The sequence below is a fragment of the Fringilla coelebs genome, assembly GCF_963513975.1.
Source record: "Fringilla coelebs genome assembly, chromosome: 19".
Lineage (NCBI taxonomy): Eukaryota > Metazoa > Chordata > Aves > Passeriformes > Fringillidae > Fringilla > Fringilla coelebs.
This window is the reverse complement of record NC_140045.1, coordinates 8898770-8914299: the sequence shown is the minus strand read 5'-3', so window position 1 is coordinate 8914299 and position 15530 is coordinate 8898770. Positions and strand designations below refer to the sequence as shown.

Genomic DNA, 15530 nt, shown 5'->3' with positions numbered 1-15530 from the left:
TGACGTGCGTCCGAAGGGGGAGCCCCGGGCTGAGCCCGCTCGCTCGGGGCCCCGCCCCGTCCCGCCCCTCGCCGGCTGTGGAGCGCGGGCGGCGGGCAGGGGCTGTCGGCGGCGGGGTCGGGATGGCGCAGCCCGCGGAGGCCTCGGGCCACACAGCGACCGCCAGCGCCAGCATGGACAACAATGTCCTGGCCATCGTCATCGCCGCCAGTGAGTGGCGGGCGGGGGCTCCGGCGGTGCCGGGAGCGAAGCGGGGGCGGCCGCCGGGCGGGATCGGCCTCTGCCGGTGCTTCCCAGGCTGTGCCGATAAGGCGATACCTGGGGACGGGCGGGGGAGAGGTCGCTGCGGCAGCCGGTCCTAATCCGGGGGTGTCCCGCTGTCTGGCGGGACTGGGGCCGGAGCGGAGCGGCGGCGGGGGCTGGCGTGCGGGTGGGCTCCGCGGGCGGGCTGGCGGGGAGCCGCGGGTTCCCGGGAGACCGGAACACCGGCGAACCGGCGCCCTGCCGTGCTGCTGAGGGAGCCGAGAGCGCCGGGCGAGAGACGGTGGGTGCCGGTGCTGGTCCCCGCGGGGCGGTCCCTGCCGCCGCAGTCCAGGATGGGGTGAGCCCCTCCTGGCTCTGCAGGTTGTTCACCGTCTGGTAGGAAGAGAGATGCTGGGCACAAAGGGGCTTTAGCGCTCTTGAGACGGGCGGCAGATGGAATCGGCTTCTCGGGACTTCTCCAAGCGGCAGCCGTGGGGCGAGAGCGGACGGCAGGAGGAGGCCCACGGGCCCGTCGAACCACCGGCTCTCTCGCCTCTCGTCTCTTGGCAGCGGTGTCCACCTCCGTCTTCATCGTGGCGATCCTCATCCTGCTGCTGCTCTTGTACCACCGGGACCCCATGTGCTGCCAATTCCTCTGCTCCTGCCGCCTTTTCCAGACCCCCAGCCAGTATGTGAGTGTCCTCTGACTCCTTCCTCTCGTCCTCCTGCCCACAAGTCCCCCTTTGTCCCCCGAGCTCCTGTTCCCTTGTGCTGGGTCTGTGGGCCTGCGCTGCCAGGTTACTGTCCTGCAGCCTGGCTGGGATTATTGATGGATGTGGGTCCTCCAAGCAGACCTGGGCTCTGCCACCTCCTTGCTCCCACACTGTCCAAGAGATCCATCCACCCACCCACCCAGTCCTGCCTGGCTGTGCTATTGTGGTTGCATCTCCAAGGCCCAACACTAAAAGCCTTGCCTGCTCTCCACACAGCTCGGGAGGGAGGTTCTCCTCCCCCTGCATAGTCATGTGTGGGGTCGGGCTGTGCTTTATAGGAAGGGGCCCAGCAGGGAAGGGAGCTGGAAGCTGAGGGCAAAGGCAGACAAAGCCACCCGCATCCCTGACAACTGGCTCCCTTGTACAGCTCCTGGGGAAGGAGCAGTGAGACACAAAGCCCTTTCGCTCACATCTGTAATTTTCTAGGGCTGGCTTTCAACTGGGGAAGCTGATGGAAAAAGAGCAGCGTGTGTAGCCAGTATTGCTTTTGAGGAAAGCTCAGCCTCCAGAGCTGCAAGGTGGCTTTTGAGGGGAGAGCTGCAGGTACCACTTGCAGTCCCTGGGAGAAGAGAGAACATTCAGCCTCACTAGCAAGGGGTGCAGAGACTAGTGCTATGAAAGGCAAATCTAATAGTCCAGCACAGGCTGAGAAGTCCCCATCAGAAATCACAGTGGAAATAGGCTGCACTGATGGTTACCTTGTCTGATTGTCTCTACTCCTTTCCATCTCTTCCCTCCTGTTGCCTGCCCATGGCACACATTGGGATGGGCCCTGCTGCTGTGCTCCCTTGCCCTGTGGAACTGCTCTCTGAGGCAGTGTGGGATGCTGCCTGAGCTCTGAGGTGGAAATTTCAAGCAGGCATCTTGCCTTTAGCAAAGGACTGTGCGGAAGAATGCAAAGAATTATATAAGGAAAGGGAACACATAACGTATTTCCTTCAGAAAAAGAGAAGCAGTTGTAGTGTGTGAGGCAGCTTTTGGGCAGGAATAGTTGCACTGGTTTTGCTCATGAGTTATTGAACCAACAGTTGGGTGCCGTTTTCCTACAGCTTCTATAGTTGTGCTGTAGGGCCAAGACAAACAGTTCCTTCCTTGTTAAGAGCAACAGTAAATCCTCATAGTCTTCCTTGCACATCCCTGGTTGCCCTGAGCGTCTCTGGGCTGGTTTCTGCTGGCAGGGATGGGGTTTTCTGAGAGTGAGATAAAGCCATGACTCAAGTCCTGGCTCTGGCTCGAGGGGCTGTTTTCTATGAACAAGATTTCTGCTCACTGTTGCTCAATATCTTGACAGGGAACCTAGTTTAACTGGAGCAAGACAGCTTGGGAACAGCACAACTATTGCCCTGTAGATTTGCTTGCTGCATTATCCTGAAATGTCAAGCTCAGTAGATAAGAGCTAACAAATTCTTTAACCCTGAGCATGTGATGGGGCTCTTATCTACACCAGCAGAATAGTTGAGTTGTTTTTTGTTGTACCCCAAAAAGAGATGGTTCCGCTGATTTTCAATGAAACCGTGCCCTGGGGCCCAGACTGTCCCTCTGGCTATGCTCTGCTCCAGCTGGCTCCAGCCTTTGGAGCAGACCCTACACTGCCAGGGAACATGTCCTGGAGCTGTTGGTGTCACTGAACAGGCAGGGGCTGCTGCCAGCAGTGAGAACTGCAGGACGGAGCAATTCTTCCTCTGCCAGGGTCTTGCTGTCCTATGAGAGCTGGTTGAGCTCTGCTCTCTGCAGGGAAGGATGGGAGGGATTTTGGCTTTGCTCATGTCCTCCTCATTCCAGGACCGCCCCCCACCCTACTTCAGCAGCAGCCAGCAGCTGGTGGGACCCCAGCGTGGAGCCTCACGGCTGGAGAGCGCTGCTGAGAACCCCGGCATGCAGGTGATGGCAGGGTCCCTGCTGGGAGCTGGGTGGGAATGGTGCTCATGGGCTTGGAGAGAGACTCTGGTTATGGAGTTTGCCTGGGGCAAAAGGTGCTAGGCAGCATCTTCTGGTGCTATCCCACAACTTTGGGAAGTGCTGCCAGTATGTAAAGACCCCAGGCGTAGGCGGCATGTGGAGGGAAGGAATATTGCAGAGGATACCACAGTGCCCTGAGGTGTTTGTGCATGAAGTGCCAGTGGTAGATCCTGGGGGCTTGGGATCCTGCAGTGCAGGTTGTGGTGTAATTGCCCCCTGGGAGGGTGGATATCCTCTCTGGGTCTTCAAAGGAGCCTACAACTACCTACAGCTTTGAACCCTGAATTAACTCAAGGTTGCACCAGGACATAAACTTCTAGTGATGAGAGCCATCATCACATTGACCCTTTTCTGGGGATGGACATTTCTAGGGAGATGAGCTCTTCTGTGTCGGACCCCCCAGCACGTACCAGCTCCCGTCCTGGGAGCAGCCCCGCCTGCCCAGCTACGAGAGTGTGCGGAAGAAAGATCGCCAGCGGGAAATCCATCAGATGATTGCCGACAGGTTTGGGCTGTGGGCAGAGCCATCCCAGGAGGTGAGCTCCCCTCCCTACAGTGGGGGGCTGGCAGAAGCCCATGGCAGTCACCACTGTGGTTCATATCAATGTCTTGCTTCACAGTTGCTGGTAGCTGAGGACTCTGTGCTCTGTGATTGCCTTCCTGATAGCTTTTATCTCTGGGAAAGCACAAAGTGTATTGGGAGGCTCCTTTGGTGTACATCTGTGCTGGTTAATGATCCATCTCTCCTCCCCCAGTGCATTTGCTGAAATGCCTGTACCAGGAGGCAGGGCAGAGCCCCACGGAGAAATGGCAGGCTCTTCAGATCACCTGCTCCATACAAGTCCATGCTGGGAGTGTTATTTTTGGATCTCTAAGGCTTTCCTGGGTTCTTGTGTCCGTCTCCCTGCAGGACACTCCTAGGGAGATGTCTTGGTATTACCTTGAAGTGTTTATGGCTTATTTATGAGCAGGAGGCTTTGCTTGTTATGATATTTAGGATTTGCACTCCCACAATGTAACAGGAAAAGTGAGTGCATCCTGCCAAGGAGGTCCTGTGGCAGCATCCTGAGATGCTCCCGTTCAGAGACCACATTGTCTAAAGCAGGACAAAGACTTTTGAAACCCTGAGTAAAGCATTAAAAGTTCACTGATTTACCTGGATTTTGAGCTCTTAAAGCTGTACCATAAAGCCTGGCATAGTTAGCCCTTGCCACTCAGTCTTTGGAGCTACCTGCCTGAAAAGTTCCAGCTTGATATACTGGAAGGTGTCCCTGCCCATACAGGGGTTGGAACTGGATGATCTTTAAGGTGCCTTGCAACCCAAACCATTCTGTAATTCTATGAAACTAGGGCACTGAGGGCACAGGAGAGTAAAGCTCCAAAGACAAGTAGTTGAGGAACAGCACTGGAAGCTCTTCGCACAACATCGTCAGGCAACTTCCCGTCACCTGTGGGGAGAAAGCTAGCACAGCTCTTACAAAAGAAATGTGACAAGGCCTGGAGGTTCCTCTCTCTGTGCAGTGAGACTTGCTGCCAAAACCTGGGTACAACACCTGGTTTGTAGGTACTTGTGTAAATCCCAGTAATTTTTCTTTAGTCAAGGGAAAACAAATGACAGCCCTCTCCCAACAAAAGTCAAGTTTGTTCTGGCCTTCTGCCAAGTCCTTGAAAGGGATCAGGGAGGAGCAGGAACCTGGCACAGAGTGTGAGGGGAGAATGTGTCTCTCAGCAGGTTTGTGGTGTGTTCCAGACTGATGCTCTCATCTCCAGGTGTTCCCCAGCCTACAGCTGGCTGTGCTGGAGGACTGTGGGGGTTTAATTTCAGGCTGATGGCAGTTGTGAGCCTTTTCATCTGCTCTGTAGGAAGAGGTGGGATAATCTCCAGGTTATTTCTGATCCGCTGTAATGCTCTTCCTCTCTCCTCAATAGATGCCACCTCCTTACGAACATGCTCTGAGGCATCCTCCAGCTTTCTCAGGAACAGGAATAAGCTCAGAGACCTTGGACAGACATGGTGTTCCAGACCCTTTCCATGCCCCCCTCAGCTACCAAACTCAGCGGAACACTGCAGTGTAAGGCCTTGGCCTCAGTGTACTGCTGCTTCCCGTGCTGTCAGCAACTGAAGTGCCTGGGATACCATTTTCCTCCACAGTGAATGGCCAAACCTTCACCCAGATCCACAATCAGCTGGAAACACAGGCAATACCAACCCAGCCAGTGACATCCCTCTTGCAGCACAAGAACAACTACAGAGCCATAGCTGGGTACTGTGCTGAGCAGAGGAACCAGGCACATCTGCTCATTCTGCCAAACACCAAAGGCAAAGGTCTAGCTGCTGGAGCTGCGCAGGGCAAAGCCAAGGGGAACGGCTGCTAGGCCAGAGCTCCTCAGGAACAGCATTTCATACCTCTGTGAGGCAGCACTGCTGGCTGTACAAAGGATAAGACCTCAGGCACTGGTGATATTGTGCTGCTTCACCTGTTTCTTAGGTTATCAAGTGTTTTACTGTATCTGGATTACCTGCCAGGTGGAAATCCTCACCTGTGAGTGGCAGAAGGGATGTGCTTTGGAGCACTGCTGCATGCTCTGGCACCAACAGCCTCTGTGACTGACAGCAGTTCTGTACAGAGCCCACACATGGATCTGGAGAGGCTCCATGGGTTATACCCAAATACAGACCAGCAAGATGAACCATGGGACTGGATGTGCAGGCTGGGAAAGGAGAGATGCATGGACTGAACAGCTGGAGGTCTACATGAAGACTGTGAAGCACAGGTGGACACATGTGGCTGACCCAGTTCACCTGGTCTTCTGCAGAGCAGAAGAATTGTCTAAATAATGTCAACACCAGTGTCCTTACATTACTGATTTTGATAATCTGTTTTCTACTGCAGAGTCAATGTTTCAAATTGTTTACAAACATGTAGATAAGATCAGTTTAGGCACAACCCATTGGGGCTCCTTTATTTTGAGCAATACAAGCTCAAAAATGTCACATAATGACTCAAAAATAAAAGGATGAGTATCCTGGATAATGCTTTATCATACACCTCCACTTGCTGAGGCTTCAAATACTAGCCCAGATTTGGGCATCTTGCCAGGCCCCCTGAACTCATTACTGAGTTAGAATTAGGTCTGTGAACTTGCCTCACATGGGCAGTGAATGGCACACTCAGATATTTAAGTTAAGCACTGAGGTGAGTGAGCTAGAGGGAAAAATCCAGCTTCCGGCTACACAGCATAGGTGCATGTGGAAAAGGATCTGTTCTGTAGTATTGTGAATTAAGGTACAAGTAGAACAGTAATGACTAAAAATGAGCAAAAATAGAGGGAATTATTAGCAGGACAAGTACTGACACAAGTGTGATTGTAGAGAGAATTCATCCAATGGCACAGCAGACCAGGCTCTCCAGCTATTACACGACCATGGTAACACAATTTCATGAGCAGCCAAGACTTTCAGCTGCCCCACAGCATTTATTAAACACTCATAAATGCCAGCAGGTGATCTCAGTGCCTGAACACAGATCACAAGCACTTCAGGAACGAAACCAAATCCTAAAATGGTATTCAGAGCCTCTCTTGTCTTCAGATGCCGGTATAGCTGTAGTGATCTGTCCTTGCATCTGTGCCCACATGACACAGCAAGTTCACAGCATGTTGACGAGTTTGAAGCTTCCTACTTCTGTAGTAGGGACAACACTGATAAAAGTTTTATAAAGGACTGCTCCTTTGGGCAGCTGGCAGATCACATCCCTGGTCTCACTGCTGCGGGGTGGGGGCACGTAGACCTCCTTGGTGTATCTCACAATGCCATCCTCCAGGGCATAGAGTGTCTTGTTACGGCCCATGCCCACCTGGGAGAGGATGAGGAGCATTAGAAGGGAGAGGCTGGACACCCACAACTAAAGCAGATCTGATCATTGATCTGCCTTGTTTGATACCCTGGCTTCAACAGCATCTGTTACTTTTTTTTAAAAAATAAAACCACACAACTTGCTTCCAGCAACCAGTTTGCAATGGTGCTCAGTATGAGACATGAGACACCCATTCCACCCTGGAGCACAAATGCCCAGTCAGGTCACAGAAGCATTCTGGGATATCAATTACTCACAGACCTTCCCTGAGTCCCATGAACACAGGTGAGGCTCTGAGCAGGCTCTGTGACTAATACCACAGGACACAGGGATGAGCATTTAGAATGAGAGTGAAAGAGAGGAGGCAGTGATTGTGGGACTCTGGGGGGGGAATGCTGTTCTCTGAGAACCAAAGAGAGAGAAAAGGCCTTACGTGAGCGCCGGGATGCCAGCGGATCAACCGCTGCGTAGCCAAAATGTTTCCTGCATGGACAAATGCACCTGCAACAGAGTGACACGGTCAGGCTGCAGAGAAAGAGCTTCCAGAGCCCTGGCAGAACACAAATAATTCTGGGACTTTCAAATCCCGGATTTCTGTAGGCATTTTCTAAGGAAAAATTACTTCAAATGTTAAAAGCATCTGAACGAAAATGCTGTTAGCAGGAAATAAAAGGGCAATGGATAGACCATGGCAAAAAGTCAAATCTCTGAAAAGATTGTTTCTAGGGTACAAGGCATTTTCTGGCTGCTGAAGGCATTTGTTTTATTACATTTACATTGATATGTTTTCATCAGCAAAGCTAGTAATTATTAAGCACTCAACTGCAAGAATCTGCACTTTGGCACTTCTGCTAAGCTTTGTAATTCTCCTTTGTAAACACTGGAAATGCTCAGTTTTTCCACCCAGTGTGGGGGGAAAGTGCAGTGTGGTTATGAGGTGTCTCACAGTGTTCCCTCCTCCTGGGCTCTGGAGAGGCAAAGTTAGAACCAAAGTACATTTTCTGTAGGCAATTTTGGCTGGCAGCCGGCAGGCTCATGGTGGGGGGAGCTGACTCACCCTGCCCTCCCACAAACAACCCTTGATCATGAGGTTTCACTGATCCCTTCTTTCTGGAAAAATGCCCTGCCCACCTCCTCCTGAAACACTCAACAACTGACACATATCAGGGGAGAGCAGCTGTGAAGAACACAGTGAAATGCAAATGAGATACTCAGACCTACCTTCGACTTTTTTGAACCCATAGCGTTTGCCCGGGCTGCGGCCACCTAGGTTTTTCGAGCTGCCCCCACTTTTCTTAGAAGCCCATCTGACAGCAACCAGGGTTGTATTCTGAGTGGTTAGAACTAGGTTAGGAGAAAGAACAACATCAGCCGGAAAAACTATCATACATAAGTCCTTCTGCCAGATGTAAAGGAAGACAGGCTTTAAAATTAAAGGCAAAGGAAAGCCCTTGGACAAACAAAAAGTACTTCCAAGATAAATTAGACCAAAATGGCCTAAGTTCCTTGGAAAAAAGCCACATCTCAAGTGCTGCTGCTGCCCAGGTAAGAATAAAACTCTCAGCAATCATGTTAAATCATGTGCACAAATTCCTGTTTCATTCTTGTAACATGCAGCACAGATGTAATTGGTTTCTGTGGATTGCTCTTACAGTGCTTTGAGAAAAGATGGGTTGTGATTTGTTTCAGTTTCCCCTTTGACCAAATGGCACTTACAATTACATCCTGAAATCTTACAAATGAACAGACTCCAAGGCTGGAAAATATATAAACATCTATGACCAGCCAGAAACAGTCCGAGGAGTATCCAGAAGGAGTATAAAAGTTGGACTTGTTGGTATTGGAGGTCTTTTCCAACCTTAATAATTCTGTAATTCTATGATTAAAGGCTCTAAGAAGGAATACAGAGCCCTGGAAGTGGCAAAAAGGGAGTCTGGAGCAGTTTTTTTCATTAATCCTCCCAGTTTAAGGCCAGGTTGAACAGGGCTTGGAGCAACCTGGTGTAATGAAAGGTGTCCGTCTCATGGCAGGGGTTAGGAACTGGGTGATCTTTAAATTCCCTCCCAATCGAAGTCATCATTGTCTTAAAAATCTCTTCAGTACCAGCTCTTATGCAATTAAGAGACAAACCTAATTTTTCCGAATCCCTCTATTTAGCCCATAAAGCAGCAGGTCAGTGCAGAACAATGGTTATCATGTTTCCTTAACCTGAGCAAAACCACTAGTTTAACTCAATCAATTCATCACGGATACCCAGTGAGCTGGAAATGTCCCACCACGGGAAGTGTTCAAGCACAGGCTGGATGGGGCTTACTGCAACCTGGTCTAATGGAAAGTATCTCTGCCCATGGCAGCGAATTGGAACAAGATGACCTTTAAGGTTCCTTCCAACCCAAACCTGTCCATAATTCTAAGAAATACTGTTGGGGAAAGGGTACAAAACCCATTAATTTCAGGACATGACCCATTAAGTAAATTAAAGACTCCGAGACTTGACGATTTACAGGAAATTACACGAAGACGAAGCGTAGTTACAGTTTCACACACACAAACCCGCCCATCGCCACCACCACAGCTCCGCCTCAGCTCAAGGCAAAGGCGAAAGCCTCGGTCTCGTACCGTCGGTGGTGACATCCCACCGGGGGCGCAACGTCCCGCAGGGTGACCTCCCTGGGGCACCTTCTCCCGAGCTCATCCCTCCCGCTCCCCAGGGGGATGCCAGACCGCCGCTCCCCACCCCCACAGGGTAATGAGCTGACACAGGCCCTCACTCACACAACCGTCCCAGCGCCGCCATCTTGATGGCGCTGCGTCCCCCGCCTCTGCCCGCTGGGAGGCGACGCGCGCACGCGCGCTCTGGGCAGCGATTGGTCCGAGTGCGCACCCTCGCTAGCGTTCGGACCAATCGGCACCCACTGCACGCGCCTCGGGGCCAACCGGCGGCCGGCGCGGGCTTTCCCCTCAGGCGGGCGCGGGTGCCCCTGAGGAGACGGGGGAGATGGCGGAGAGCGAGTCGGGATCTGAGAGCAGCGAGGAGGAGAACCTGCCCTCCTTCGCCTACCTGCTACAGCCATCCCCATTCCTCGGCGAGCCGAGCCGCCGCCGGTCGCCATCTCCTGATCCTGAGGTGGCAGAGGTTGTCAAGATGGTGAGCAGCGAGAGCGAAGAGGGGGTGGACGTCGTCCCTTTGCACGAGAGGGTCAAGATGAGGGTGGGAGCGGACCCTGAGCCTTTCAACCTGGGCGCCGATGATAAAGGAGAAGCATCTGGGCTTTGTGCTAGTGGTGACCTGATGGCTCCTGAGAGCGAAGGGCTTTGGCAAGACCTGACGCCGTCTGGAGAAGTAGCTTGTGATAGTGAGAATGGTGCGCGCAGTGTTGAGAGGTCCTCCTTGTGCTCCTTGCCAATCGACTCTGACAGGCCTAGTAGCCCCCCGGAAAGCAGAGAAAGGCCAGAAACATCACTCCCTCTCAAGAAGCGACAATATAGTCAGAAGGAACGGGAGGCAATCTGCCAGAATGCGTGGCAGAGAAGGAAGGAGCAAGAAGCAAAGAGGAGGAAGCAGGAGGAGGAGAAAGAGAGGAAGAGAGCCGTTGCCAAGGTGCTGAAAGCTCAGCGGCCAGGAGAGTGCCAGAAATACATAACAGTGGTGCTAGATCCAGGTAGTTGTCCTCACAGCCTGCAGCTGCCTTGTACTGACTGTTGTCTCCTCTCTCTGGAGGCCTGACCCGTGCATCGATTTCAGTCATCTTACAGGTAGAAGGTGGTGAGCAGATCCTTAGTGCTTTGCAGGCTGCCAATTATTCCTGTGTGTTTGAGAACCACGCTGTTCCCTGCAGCATCACCTGGAGGAGAAAGACAGTGACATCACAGGTACGTGAGCAAAATTTTGATAATCTCGTCCTTTTCCTCATGTGTTATTTACAGTCATTAGTAATTGTATTTACCAACCCAAGTGAACACCCTCTAATTTCACTGCTCAGAGATCTGAGTGGGAGTCTGAGTGAATTCTAAACAGACTGTGGCCTGTTTGTTTTCATATCTGAACAGATGGGAGGAGGAGATGAATGGACAGAAGAACCAAATGTTCTGGTTCTGCTTGGCCTGGAGGAGTTTTTGTCCATGGTTCACAGCTACAAGCAAGTGAGAATGCTTATGACTTTTGTGCTCCTGAACATGCCTTGATGTAAAACCAGTGTTTTGCCGTCCCTCTTAGTGGCAGGAAGGTTTTGGTGTGGGAGGGTTTCATTGAAACAGAAATCTGGGTTTAGAAGCCATTAATGGGCTGTATAATGTATAGTTCTGACAAGCTTTCTTCTCTAGTTAAAATTTTTCACACATTCCTCTGAAGAGTTACATTGTTACATCAAGTGGGTTTACTTTTTTTTTTTTCCTTCTTTCTGCTCTAACTTTACATGGGATCAAGTAATGCCTGCTTGCCCTGAAGAGCAAGGGTGAACGGACTCATCTGCAGACCTACAACCAGGGCAGTAATTTGCTGTGCTTCTCTATATACCTCAAAATGGTTTAACTCCTTATTTTTCCCATTCATGTTTGTAGAATGCTGATGGCTGTGCAGAAAGGCAGAAGGAGACCCTGCAGAGCTGTGTGGCTCATATGATGGAGAAAATGCCTGGGAGAATTCTGGCTCTGGCAGTAGTTGGAGTAGAAAATTATTTCAGGTCAGACTTCTTCCCTCCAGATGTTTCTGTGTTCTCTCTTGAAAAATACCATAGGTGTTTATGTTAATTCCTTCTAGCAAAGACTGGAGTATAAGAAGTATTCCCAGAACTGCTCCACCACTTTTTATACAGAAACGGAAGCAAAGGTCGGTTCAGACTGTCACCCCAGTCTTACTTTTTCTTTTTAGGTCTCTCCAAGTTCAGCCAAAACAAAGGCTGCGACAGACAGCAGCAAGTGGGAATCAAGAGAAACGGGGAGAAAGGAGAAAAAAGGAAGTTAAGGATTCTAGCTTGAACTTATCCAGAATGGATGTGAAAGAAGTGAGTGCTTTTAAAACACATGCAACTGTCATCTGTTGTCTCCCAGTATTTGAACATTTGACCCAGTCACACAATTTTGTACATGGGAGTACGTGGCTTTCATTATTCATTTGTCCATCAGTCTATGGACAGAACTCTTTGGGTTCAGCTCCCCTCTGCTCAGTCATGTACCTGTTCCCACACAGACTGATGTGTCTCATTCACCTGGATACTGATGTCAGTCGCAGCGCCTCTTGCCCTTCATGGCCCACTGGCAAAGCCCACTGGTGGTGGCGTGTTCGTAACAAGAGCCACAGAGGAGCTGAGGTAGCTCAGAGGACACTGAGGTGATATTAACTGTCAGGAGACAGACTGCCCCTAAATACTTCAGTGTCTTAAGTTTAACTGTTCCCAAAAATGGAAAGAGAGTGAAGGTTCTTGTCCTACAGCAGGACATTTGTGACCCCTTTCTGCTTCAGACAAATATGGAATTTGATACAATAAGACTGATTGTGCCATTTGTTGTTCCCAATGGTGATACAGGCCCTGGTGGATCTGCAGCTGAGCACACAAGTCCAAATCAGCTTTTTTGAGAGCAGTGAGGAGCTTGGGGAATATGCCACTATGTTCACAAAAGCTGTGGCTGAGGCACCATACAAGTGAGTAAGCAGAGCAGGTTTGGTCCTACCTTTGGAGAGGCTGCACTTTAAACTACTGGGAAGGAATAGCAGGTACAGTGCAGAGTATAATGGTTCCTAAAGGTGCAGGTGACAGAGCATCTGCTCTTGCAGCTCCTTCAACACAGGACTTGTTCTTGAAATTGATGTCCTGCCCACAGAGGCGTCAGGACTGACCCTGGTTTCATAGTCACAGGCTGGCTTGAGTTGGAAGGGACCTTAAAGATGATCTGATCCAATGGCAGGGACACCTTCCACTACATTGGGTTGCTTAGTGCTCCATCCAACCTGGCATTGAATGCTTCCAGGGATGGGGTATCCGCAGCTTCTTTGAGTATCTGCAACTTCTTTGGGCAGTTTGTTCCGGTGCCTCACTACCTTCAGGTTTCTCACTGGAGCCTTGACATCAAGTAGAGCTCTTGTTCTGTGCCAGATTTTTGGAGTGGGAAGGGAATATGAGTAGGGTTGGCTCTTAGAGTGCCAGCTTTTCTTCTTCAGTGTGTGATGAAGAGACATGCCTGAGAATGAACCACTTGACTCTTTCCATTGATAAGGGAGGATAACAGCTTGTTGCACAGTGATAGCTAAGAAAGCCATCTTGCGCTGTCTCACGCAATCCTGGCATTCCTATCACTGCAGCTGCTGGATTTACATGTCAGCCATGACAAGAGATGAGCTGTCATTAGAAATGACATCTAAAAGTGTTTTGTTATAGTTGACAGCCAGAAGGTGAATTCTTGTTTACCACTTTGTCTGCCAGTTGACTTGTGTCAGGATTGCTGCTGAGTATGGGATTGTTTCTTTTTCAGGAGCAATCTGGGTCTTAAAGAAATTGGTAGTGCATGTAAAGAAAACAGGGTCGAATTATTCATGTTTCCTTTGATGCCAGTTGTGTCTCTGACAGCTCAAGTGAGGGATGGCGCTCTGGCTCTGACAACAGATGGCAGGGATAGGATTTTCTTCACAGCCTCATTGTCTCATTTGCCACCTCATTCCTTGTTCTCCCTAGGCGAGAGCGAGAGAACACAGGGTTCTCTTTCTACTTGGAGAAGGACTGTTGCAGAGGGGTGAAGGTGGATCCTTCTGGAAAGGGTCTCTTGAAAGTTTGGAAGAAGCAGATAGAGCAATTTAACCGTGTCAGCTCTGAGATGGCTGAGGCTATCGTGTCTGTATACCCTTCTCCTCAGCTTCTGATCCAGGTGAGGATGCCTCAGGGATACCCAGCACTGTGTGCTCAGCTCATGCAGGGAGTGGAATAAATAATTTTATCAGCATTAAATTAGACACAGTGATTCTGCTTGAGTGGTTCAGTAAGTTAGTGAAGGAACCGATTCCTTGGCATCCACTGTTCTGGCTTCCCACTGAGGGAGCAGCACTGGCTTCACTCTCCAAGCTCACAGATGGGACTTGGGCAGAGAGACCAAGTGAAAAATGAGTGGACATTGTGGAAGGGCAGAGTAGGTACAGGTGCATAGCTTTGACTGGTTTTTTGAGCAATGGATGCAAGTGGGTGATCCCATTGTTGCCTTTGTGTTGCTTTTAGGCCTATGAGAAATGCTCCTCGGACCAGGAGCGGGAGAACATGCTGGCCAATATCCCTGTGCACCGTGGGGAGGGTGTGACAGCCACCTCCCGGCGCATTGGGCCGGAACTGTCCCGACGCATCTATCTGCAGATGACTTCCCACGATCCCGACCTCTGTCTGGATTTTACTGGGTAGCACAGGGGAAAAGGGTTGTACTGTTTGTTCAGTTAAGTGTTCCGTTTTGGATTTCACTGGGTAGCTCCAGGGAATAAGGGTTTTTACCATTTGTCTGGTCAAGTTTTCAGTTTTCTTCTGTGAAGAAGTGCTTAGATAACACTCATTGATCCTTGTTTAAAGACTTGAAACACACTAAGACTATTGTAGCAGGAAAAAGTTGGATAAAGTTGCTGAATAGCAGGAGTTTACACGAGAAAGATGGTGAACATCTTCCCTAAGCACATTAATTGCACACAGCTTATAGTACTGATGTTGTTTTATTTGTCTTTCTATAAAATAAATAATTTTGAAGAATAACCTTTGCTTCTTAACATGGCGTCTTGAATATAGACAGGTATGTCATCTGTTGAAAGGAATACTTCCTGTTGCTCTCCTGAACTGCAAGGACTTAACTTCTCCCTCCTTTGGGACAAATCCTGAAGCTTGGGCAACATGGTGCTGCCCCCCCAGCACCTGCTCTAGTGAGGTGAAAGAACTTTGCCGCACGAAACATCCTCTCATTGTTCCACTGTAGCAGATGGGAATGAGTAAGACTAATTTTCAGATACAAGTTTAGAGTGCTCTGATTCAGTCTCCAGACGGCTTAATCTAGAGAAGGTCTTGAAATCTGATTATATGTGCTGGAATTATGAGGTCTAAACAGTTGGCAGGAAAAAGCTTCCTTTTAATTAGATTGGGGACCACGGCCTGTCCGTGCAGCCATCAGCACTTGTGCGCACACAAGGACAGCTGAGGGTTTTTGTAACAGCAATGCTGAAAATTAAACTGCATCCCATGTAGGGAAGTTAACTCTTTGGAACCCTGCTGCCTCCAGTGGAAAAATCCCTACCTGCTCTGCTTGTTCTAGGCATCCAGCTGGAGCCCTGGCCTGACCAGAAATGCTGCTAACCTGAATCTATAAATTGTATAAGCTCATGCTTGCCAACCTATGTAACACTCATCTGGATGTTGGCAGGAAGGGCTGCATGGTGGAAACATTGCTTTAGATGCTGTTTGTAATTTTCCTGAACATTTCTGGATAGAGAGTAAGGATATTTTAAAGAATGGGATGAGCTAGACACCCAAAGGAAAGCTTAAAGATGTTTGAAGGAAGCTTTGAGAACATGCACCTTCCTAAGGCAGAGGCACCCCTTCCTTCCTTTAATCTGACACTTGTGCTGCCGCTCTCTCCTGTGCGATATTCAGGGAACCACAATCTTATCATCGGGTTACAGAAAAATGAGGGTTTACTGCTGTGATGGTCTCCCCATAGCACTGCTCCTGGCAGCAATAATCCC

General features: G+C 50.0%; 3 protein-coding genes across 3 annotated transcripts; 2 read left to right on the top strand and 1 right to left on the bottom strand.

Moving 5' to 3' along the window:
* Positions 1 to 98: 98 nt before the first annotated feature.
* On the top strand, positions 99 to 5364 carry LOC311161064 (uncharacterized protein). Its single transcript, XM_084218337.1, has 3 exons — positions 99 to 210; positions 814 to 935; positions 4905 to 5364. Exons 1-3 carry the CDS (start codon positions 123 to 125, stop codon positions 5049 to 5051), a joined length of 357 nt encoding a protein of 118 aa, XP_084074463.1. The 5' UTR covers positions 99 to 122; the 3' UTR covers positions 5052 to 5364.
* A 426-nt stretch (positions 5365 to 5790) lies between these two features.
* Positions 5791 to 9670, bottom strand: MRPL27 (mitochondrial ribosomal protein L27). The gene is made up of 4 exons (XM_084218298.1): positions 9608 to 9670; positions 8054 to 8176; positions 7266 to 7333; positions 5791 to 6832 (listed from the first exon to the last, which is right to left on the bottom strand). The coding sequence occupies exons 1-4, from the start codon at positions 9627 to 9629 to the stop codon at positions 6626 to 6628; spliced, it is 420 nt and encodes a 139-aa protein (XP_084074424.1). The 5' UTR covers positions 9630 to 9670; the 3' UTR covers positions 5791 to 6625.
* A 160-nt stretch (positions 9671 to 9830) lies between these two features.
* EME1 (essential meiotic structure-specific endonuclease 1) lies at positions 9831 to 14211 on the top strand (the record flags this gene model as incomplete). The annotated part of the gene is made up of 8 exons (XM_084218333.1): positions 9831 to 10494; positions 10578 to 10705; positions 10883 to 10975; positions 11393 to 11514; positions 11703 to 11835; positions 12358 to 12473; positions 13501 to 13690; positions 14035 to 14211. The coding sequence occupies 8 exons, from the start codon at positions 9831 to 9833 to the stop codon at positions 14209 to 14211; spliced, it is 1623 nt and encodes a 540-aa protein (XP_084074459.1).
* Between the last annotated feature and the right edge of the window lie 1319 nt (positions 14212 to 15530).

Bases quoted from the DNA above. Each gene is read 5' to 3' on its own strand.
- LOC311161064 (XM_084218337.1), top strand. From the start codon at position 123: ATGGCGCAGCCCGCGGAGGCCTCGGGCCACACAGCGACCGCCAGCGCC. The intron at 211-813 runs GTGAGTGGCGGG...GTCTCTTGGCAG, and splicing joins GGCCATCGTCATCGCCGCCA to CGGTGTCCACCTCCGTCTTC. The intron at 936-4,904 runs GTGAGTGTCCTC...TCTCCTCAATAG, and splicing joins TCCAGACCCCCAGCCAGTAT to ATGCCACCTCCTTACGAACA.
- MRPL27 (XM_084218298.1), bottom strand. From the start codon at position 9,629: ATGGCGGCGCTGGGACGGTTGT. The intron at 8,177-9,607 runs GTGAGTGAGGGC...CTCCTAACCTAG, and splicing joins GGCGGCGCTGGGACGGTTGT to TTCTAACCACTCAGAATACA. The intron at 6,833-7,265 runs GTAAGGCCTTTT...ATCCTCTCCCAG, and splicing joins GCTGGCATCCCGGCGCTCAC to GTGGGCATGGGCCGTAACAA.